Here is a 9,150-nt window from a genome sequence, read left to right as displayed (position 1 = left end):
TCTACCATTGGTCGGAATCGTTCCAAATCACCAGTGTGATTGGTGCACACTTGCTTAGCACCGCCTGCTGTGCTATGAAAAACAAACTGCAGTGAAAAGCATTGTTTTAAATAACAAATCACAAGAGTCATAGGTTATACTGGGAAATGGCTTATTATTATTCAATGTAGCTGCCATGCAGATACAAACATTCGCTCCATGTTTGACTGTCTCAGAGCCAGAGTACCTAAATCAAAAAAATATATAGGACTATCTGATTATTTATTTATTTATTTATTATATTTTATAACAACAAAGGTGCATTGAGGTGTGCACAAGATGCGTTCACTGTTCGGCTCCCACCACGAAACCAACACCTAGAGGAACAGAACCTATAGCCTACATACAGGACAGGGGACAGTTATGCAACAACAGTCCTTGAAGCCACAGAGCAGCTGGTATGTGCATTTATTATGCTTCTCTGTCTTGAAACATTGTTGTTGTGTGTTTTGGCCATGTGTCTGACAAGTTAGGTATTAGCTGAGCTCTCAATGTCACAGATCACGATGTCATTAATGTCACAGCTATCCATTGCATAGTAGTGTAAAGTCCTGCTAATGTTAGCCTGCCTGGCTAACCTGGATAGCATTAACTTGACTGCTAGCCTGGGCAGCATTCCATTTTCGGGTATATGATCCGGTGTAAAAAAAAGAAAAAGTGGCCGGATAGGCAGAACCGGAAAGACGTCTCACCCCAAAATAGGTCCGTGCTAATAAAATCCTTGATACGGCATTGTTTAGCTTATTTTTTAAATGTAAATGTGCGTGCACTATCCGGAGACTATTTAGCGTCGGTATTATCCCACGGGGAAATTCTATTCCATTTAAACCGCAAAACCGGATAGGCAGAACCGGAAAGAGGATTCTTTTTTCTTTTTTTTTTTCAGTAGGCGTGGTCTAGACCGGATCATATGTTGTCTTCTGGAACGCAGACCAGGCTTTCCTCCGAGGTGGAAAGACTGGTGATGCGAGGTTACTTGACTGCTCAGGAGTACGCTCGCCCCAAAACACGGTCGCCCCGGGGCGAATCCGGCGCCCTCGGAACGGTCGCCAGCTGGTATTCATAAAGGTAACCTCAGTAAACGGTGCCTAAACCTAACCTTATTCCTAAAATTAACCTCAGTAAAACTATGCATAACCCCAAACTTATTTCTAATCTAACCTTATCCTTAGTAAAACAAATTGCGAAGAAAGATTGGGGGTGAGCGTGTTTTGGGGCGAGTCTTCCGGTTACCCTCAGGACAGATAGCAGAACAGTTTGTTCTGATTGAAAATGAATGCAACTGCCTTGTTTATAACTTGATAATATGGCAGCTATTCATTGCATTCCGTGGACACAACTGTAGGAACCCATATAGCGTATACTTTGTTTGATGCTCCGAGGATATGGAAGTCCATAGGTCAAAAAATAAAAAAATAAATATGCAATGTAATAAAGAAAATCCACAATGAAATAAATAGAAAATGCAAGGAAATAAAAAAAAACATAATGCAATAAACAAATACATTTGTTTATTTATTTCATTGTATTTTTGTATTTATATCATTGTTTTTTTTATTTATTTCATTGTGGATTTTATTTATTTCATTATGCCTGTATATTATCACATGTAAAATGTTTAAAAGCATGGTGAGACAGGTTGACCAAATATTGTATTACAACTCAAACATGTGCATTGTCTGCATTTTTGCACCTTGTTCTAAAGCAGACAATACGACGAGAACTAGAACCAACTAGCAGCATGGGTCAAAGTCCATTCCAAAACATCTCATTCATACCTATGGCATCCTCTGTTGTGTTTCAGTGACGTAGCGTGTGGATGTTGCTGAAGGGACAGTGTGTCCCTCTTTTCGCAGCTGCTGACACACATGTTTCCCAGGGAGACACATTGAAGGTGGGGGTCAGAAAATCTCACTAAAATGTTGCCATCGAAACAAATTCCACGTTCCAAATATCTATAATCAGTTGTAGACCTAGTACAATCAGTGCTAAAAGGTGGTAAAGCTGCACAATCTTAGGTTGAGAACTGCACCCTGTACTGTACTATTTTGTTCCCTTATAACGCTCTGTATCTCTGCTTCTCCCACCATGGCCTGACCTATAGTTGTCGGTGTCATATCTCTTGGCACACGTCCTCTGTTTTGGGAAGCAATGCCATTTTCCATCATGCAGTTGGAGGCCCAGCTGCGTCTGTGCCAGAGTTGTCTGTGGTGCTACAGGAGTGGCTCACGGCTACTCTCCCAGAGTTCAGCACATAGGTAAAGTGTGTGTGCATGTGTATCTGTGTGTATGCATGCATGTCTGTGTGCATATCTATAGATGTTGTGTTGTCCTCATTCTTTGTTTAAAGGCAGTGTATGGAATTTTATTTTGGTTAAAACAAAAGTGTTTTTGTTAAAACATTAAAGCTCTATATTCTGATAGCAATCATTGCTATAGTGTTTGTTCAACAGGGGTCTCCCCAGTTCTTTAATAAACATCAGGTGGGTTGCCTATTTCAGCCAATCAGGAAAGAGTACCCATTTATCAGCTTACATTTGATCGTGTTCCAATTTTGTCTGCTCATTTCTGTGTGTCATCACTTCCAATTTCACTTGTTTATCCTGTTTGAGTTATCTCTCCTGACTGGATAAAATTGGTATCCTGACCTGAAAATGCATTTTCTGTTTACTAAACAGCTGCGGAGACACGGAGACACGTGGGTCGTTTCCCTACCCCATTGTAGTAACTTGGCTACGCCCCCTTATGTGACGCACGCAGAACTCCTTCGCCCCTAGTTACTGCATAAGTCATTCCAAGAGGATAGCACTGGCAGGCTTTCCTCTGTGGTCGGTGCTGGCACTGCCTGGGGGGGGGCGATAACTTACGATTCTGTCCCTATTGATACATAACTCTTCCTGCTCCTTTTCCCTCATTTGATAAAATGAAATTATTATCCTCTGATAGGAATTGTATGTACTGTAATACACTACCATGTGCGAAACAAAATAAAATGAAATGAAATCTTCAGCACGGTCCACTAGAGACGGCACGCCTCCGTCATTGAAACAGTTTTTTGCCTAACTACTTCTTAACTTGTGTTGTTGTTAGGTGCTGTAGTCTGTTCTCACCAAGTGGGCCGAGTGGTCCTCTTCGCTGGGGGGCGACAAAAACTATGCCTAAACCTAACAAAATCATTTGCAACACATTTTAGAATAGACAAATAAACATCAGTGGGAGAGGGATTTGTTCCCGAGCCGCTGGGATAGAAAGTCTAATGCTTAACGTTGCACACCATGCCACGGAACCATGTGGTATTGCAGGGGTTTGGGTGTTATTTAAAGCGTCCCACTCATGTGAGAGGCAGAAGTAAGAGAGACCACCAACTATTTGCCCTTCAAATTCAACCTTAAGAGATGGCTTAAAGCAAACCGAATTTGTAATCATGGGTAATTATCAGCTTCATACTTTACTGTAATTGTTCTGTCTCCTGTACTATGTCTACTTGTTTTATCACCACTTTTTAACAGCCTGCTCAGGGACTACAGTACAGATGAAAATTAGCTTCTGGCTAACTCTGGCTCATTTACGTGGACGTGAAAACTGACATGTTGATTAATGTGCACTGTCCCTGGTAAATAAATACATATCAATGATTGCTACCAGAATATAGAGCTATTTAACAGTTATCTAAACAAAATAACTGTTATCTGCACCTTTTAATGTCACTGCAATTTGTGGGAATCTTACACCAATTAATTTCACCCACTCCTGCTGTGAACTTGTGATGTTGAAGTTGTTCAGTACTATTATGTGTGACCTTTTCTTGTGCTGCATTTGTTTTCTCATTGCAGATCGAATTTGAACTACTACGAAATCTTGGGTGTCAGACCTAATGCCAACTTGGAGGAAATAAAAAATGCATTTTTTGATAAATCAAAAAAGGTAAGGTTCCAACTTCATCAGTGAACTACATGTGACACAATTTGCCTGCTAAAAAAAAAGAGGCATGACCATGCAGCTTCTCTATATGGCCACATGAGGGCGCCTTTGTTCAATTCATTTTCTTAATTGTCTATTTATGTTTGCCCTCATCATTTCCTTCAGTGGGCTTTTGGGAGCCTGGATATGGATGTCACATTTGTTTTGTTGTTATATTAACTGTTTGCACATTGTGGTTTTGGCTTAAAGGAGACCCCCAGCTTGCAAACATGTGCATCATACACAGTTCTGATAATAGTAATAATCTATGCATTTAATGTATTATCTCGTATTTACCTGCTTACTGCAAATCGCTCTGGATTAAGAGCGTCTGCTAAATGCCAAAACATTTTTATTGTAAATGTAATTAGCATAGAACCATTCATGCATAGAATGTAACTCAAAAGTGCCTTACAATATTGAGATGTACAATATACATTTGACAAATTATTAAATAATATGAGCAGGCGCTTTACATAATTACAGTGGCTTATACTTAACACCAGGAACGTCAGTTGGAGGGTACAGGATGAAAATGATTTTGTACGCACAAGTCGCACACGTGCATGCAATTGGATGATATTTGTCGATGATAGAGATCACAGCAAGTTGCATCTGTGTCTGTGTACATATCCTCATTCTTGATTTATAATTTTGGGTGTATTAGATGTTTCGATTAGATACAGTGTATGCATGTAGGGGTGCAACAGTTAATTGTCTAATATTTAATCCATATTTGCAGCCCTTTATACCTTTACTACTGACTCATGACACATCCACCCTTCCACATGTTGCTATAGCTACACCCAGACAGTGATCCATCTAATCCAAGCCTCCACGGCCAGTTTGTGGAGTTGAATGATGCATACCGGGTGCTGAGTAAGGAGCTGAGCAGGAAGGAGTATGACCTAAAGCTCAATCGGCACTACACTGGTAGCCAGGCATTTAGGTCCACCTCCAGCACTTCCAGGTGGGTACATGCACAATTATGTTGTACGTATGTTGTATTTTTGAGTGGTGCCAACCACTCCTATATCTGACTTTGTCCGTGTGTCCGTCCGTATGTATGTATGTATGTATGTCCATAAACAAACATTGATGACAACATCAATACGGAGCTCATCAAAGGCACCACTCTCTTCACACAGGGTGTGATTTTTTATTGTAGCCTCACATACAACTAGAACTGTCACAACTAAGGGGAATGTTAGACCTTTTTGGTGAGTAAGCTGGTTGTGGGAGTGTAAAGGTATGGTCAGAAAAACGGATCAGTGTGTCTCTGCCAGCAGAAGAAGACAAGTACTGTTAGTGCTCCATATAATATATCTAGGAACTTCTGTAAGTTTTCTGAAAAACCTACAAATATGTATTAAAAAATTACCAAAAAATTATGTTGCTATATACTGTACGTAGCAACAGGAACCCCAAAAGGGTTCCCGTCTTGAAAGGTATAGTTACAAATAGGGGTTCCCGCCCAAAATGGGTTAAAGGAACGTTGGGTGGGACATCAATGCAGTGTTGGGTTTGTACATAGATAATAGTGGGGTGGCTCTTGTGATACGTGCTGTTCGCAGCCAGTAGTCTACTTCCTTAGTCTGGACCAGAATGTTGTTTTGATAAACTGTTTATTTTTTCACCAATTCTATTCCTTCACCTTCCTAGTTCTTACATGGACCAATATCAAGCGGCTCAAATGTCACGTGATTCAATTATTGATCCAAGTCCAAATATCTACCTCTATTGCCTTCTACATCAGAAACCATTGAGTCCTGTCTGGTTATTTTGGTTCATGGTTGTGGTACATATTTTGAGCTTCAGCGTATATCAGAGAATCTTTTTTTACTACTAGAGGTTTTCCGCTATGCGGCCCTCACACCTATGTCGCACCGCCGATCAGACCAATATGCCCATATATGGAGATATCTGTATCTGTTAGTCCTTGTCCCTTTTAGGCCAATATATGGAGATTCCTGATGTCATCAATATATGCCCATATATGGACATATATGGGCATATACTCATGGCATGTTTGCTCCTGATGCCATGACACATTGAGGTTAGACAACAGACTCCATATTTGGTTGTAGCAACATTGGGTACTCCTTATATGGTTATGGCCGAGTCATAGTGACATGAGCGTGACAACGTGGTCGTCGCGCTCAAAAAAGATGCACTATATAGTGGTCTCCCACCTCATCTTTCCTAAATTGTGGTTATATATGAATATCTGAATTTAAATATGAAACACAATGTTTGTTTTTGTCAAAAAACCACAGACACTAGAATAGGCCACTTTTAATGTAGTATGGTTTGGATTATCTGCCAAAGTAAAAGAAAATGCAGATATAGTGAGAGGTAAGATATAGAGGGAAAAGAAGAAATTAAAGTTATTACCACAGTACCATTTGTATTTGGTCTACACAAGGGTTCAATTGGGACTTTTACAGCACCTAAGACAAACTGAACTAGTGGGGTAAATGCTGCAGACTTTGATTAAACCAGACTCAACAGGGCTGGTGTGATTGCACCCATCTCAACTTTACCCTTCAACAGTTTCTTACAGCCTTCTTCATTTAAGGGCCCCTACACACTGTACGATATAGGGCCCCTACACACTGTACGATATTTACTCTTTGTTCTTCTGTCCCACCGTTTCCCCCACTTCTGCTCTTTGCTCCGTCTACCTCACACACCTTCATCAGCAACTCGCCTCACAGCACCGATGCCTGGGAGAGCATACGTTACTGGGAGCAGTTCCGAAAATCCCAGCCCCAAGAGATGACGGCAGAGGACTGGCAGAAGCGAAGAAGAAAGAACTTTCGCATGGTGGGATATTGTGTTCTCACCATATTACTTAGCATTGGAGCCCATGCTGTCTTCTTCAGGTAACAAATAAATGAATGCCAGGGGAATATGGCACCTCTCTTCTTCAGTAGTAGTTGAGAATGTTCCTGTGTGCAGGTTGTCTAACTCTAGCGGTTGCCCTACCCTCACAGGAAACTAGAAGAAGTCCATACTAACTTTATGGACGAGAAAGACCGAGTCATCACAGAAATTTACAAGGACTCTAAAGAGAGGGCCAGGTGTGTAAAATAATTACTTTTCATGCATTTAATTAGATATGCTGTTAATAAAAGTAGTAAATGTTGGTCCTGCTTTGCCATGTCAAGGTTTATTTTTGATGAAAGACCACAAAATATTGATTTTTAAAAAGCAGAGCAGCAGTCTGGTACTGAGAACATTGGTCTGCTATCAGGAAATAATAGACCACAGAATGCCTTGGTTGACCTGTCAGAATCGAGTATTCAACAAAGCCATCATCTATTAATAATCATTTGTATATACATATGTACCACAGGTGGTAACAGTAGATTTGATTGGTTCTATGCTTGCTCTTTCCCAGAGTCAACGGTTTTAAGAAGCAGACAGAAATCCTGCGTCAGAAACATGCAGAGTTTCTGGAGAAATACAAAATCCAACCCAACGGAGGAGAAGACAAGTAGCAGCTCCCAAATCTTGGTGTGGAATAACTGGGACAATTGGGTTCAGTTGACCAAATTATATTTATATGCTAATCATATGAATGGACTTACTCACTGTGTTGAAATTGTTAGTACTTTAATGGAAATGTTTATGTGTGTGAGTGTGTTTTAATGCACTCGTGCTTGGGTCCTCGGGTAGGAGGCCAAGGCTTTCAAGATGCACAGAACCTTCCCATAATACAGGATACAGGGATACACAGTGTTGAACTCCTAACCAAGCTGAGCTGTACTGAACAGGACCGGGTCCCCTCACTTAGGACAGCCAGGACAATGTAAATGGAGTAATCTGCGCCAGGGACATACAGTAATGCAAACCGTTTGACCGTCATGTTGTGAAAAGGTGATGTATTTCATCCATGTTTGAACACATACCTCTCCAAAGTAACAAAGGGCCTTTCCATATTCAGTACACCAGCGCATCCAACAGTAGGTGTCAACAGCAACATAATACTACTACTGTAAGGCCTACATCCTTCATAGGAAAGAAACCAAGACATTAGCAATTTAATAAGCCTCACAGAGGGCACTCTACATTCAGTAGCTGCTTTGCTTCTGTGTCATTATTCTGAAGAAGAATCATGGGATCAGGGCACTAGTGTCACAAGAATCTTTTTTAAGCCAATTTCTTTTCCTCTTTAGCATTTCTGCTTTATTTCTGATAATGACCGTGCAAAGGTGGGAGAGAGAGGGAATGACGTGCATCTAAGAGACTTGGGTCAGATTCAAACCTGAGCCAGCTGCAGGAGGGAATATTCTATTAGGACTTATTCATGTGGTACACGTTCTTACCAAGTGGGCCACCTGTCACCCGTGTTACTAGGATCTTTGGATTATAACACATGCACAGTAGAAAATGTTCAGGAACCTGGTCTCTTCTTTCAGACAAAGTAGCTGAAACATGCTATCGTACATTTAGTGTCCTGCCAGTTCTCTGCTCTCTTGAACTCACTGATTGTCATCACCTATATTTTCATTTATGTGCCTCTGAGTTTTAGTGTGGAACTAATCAGCTATTTCCTCATGATAAAAGTGTTTTTTAATATAAGCTTTACCCCCTTTGCAGGGTCTAGACTAGAATCAAGTTAGGTAATTCAAAGGGTGTCTTTGAATACTTTTGTCTTTCAATTCAGCAGATATTTGGATAGATTCAAAGGTTCAAACTCAAAGACTGTATTTATCATATACTCATCATACATGTATGGGCAGTGAAATGTTGGTGCAGCCCACTCTGCCAGATTGCTTCAAGTAACGTCCAACAGTACATAATACGTATATGCTGGTTATTTGAGTATTCACTGCCAACAATTACCACAATGCCTTTTGATTGTTTATAAAATAACCTCCCTGGGAGGATGCAGGATGCAACAATATCATTAAACACTCATCTTGGGTCAACATTTATTTTATTTCTTTGCTTTTAAGTCTGTCATTCTCAGAAACACTTTGTGTATGGTTTGGCTGTTGGTTTTAGCAGGGTGTAGGGGAAACGCAGAACAGACTTACTGTCGTTGACATAGTCTGGAATGACCTAGTGGAGTCCCATTATGTATGTTGCTGGCCGAAAATAATTGATTTTTGGTGGCGATACAGTTGCACAAGAAAATACTGT

General features: G+C 40.5%; 1 protein-coding gene across 2 annotated transcripts; it reads left to right on the top strand.

Annotated features, from left to right (window-relative positions):
- The first annotated feature begins 98 nt into the window (after positions 1–98).
- Positions 99–8,909, top strand: dnajc4 (DnaJ (Hsp40) homolog, subfamily C, member 4). 2 transcript variants are annotated; one of them, XM_084041143.1, is made up of 9 exons: positions 99–437; positions 1,844–1,933; positions 2,144–2,297; positions 3,873–3,963; positions 4,800–4,969; positions 6,702–6,884; positions 6,996–7,082; positions 7,403–7,518; positions 7,681–8,909. In XM_084041143.1, the coding sequence occupies exons 3-8, from the start codon at positions 2,191–2,193 to the stop codon at positions 7,500–7,502; spliced, it is 738 nt and encodes a 245-aa protein (XP_083897269.1). In that variant the 5' UTR covers positions 99–437; positions 1,844–1,933; positions 2,144–2,190; the 3' UTR covers positions 7,503–7,518; positions 7,681–8,909. The 2 variants fall into 2 exon arrangements, with proteins under 2 accessions (XP_083897269.1, XP_083897268.1); XM_084041142.1 differs by having other exon boundaries at positions 7,403–8,909.
- The last annotated feature ends 241 nt before the right edge of the window (positions 8,910–9,150 follow it).

The sequence above is a fragment of the Gymnoscopelus microlampas genome, assembly GCF_963454915.1.
Source record: "Gymnoscopelus microlampas genome assembly, chromosome: 18".
NCBI classification, from domain to species: Eukaryota; Metazoa; Chordata; class Actinopteri; order Myctophiformes; family Myctophidae; genus Gymnoscopelus; species Gymnoscopelus microlampas.
This window is presented reverse-complemented; position numbering and strand designations above follow the sequence as displayed.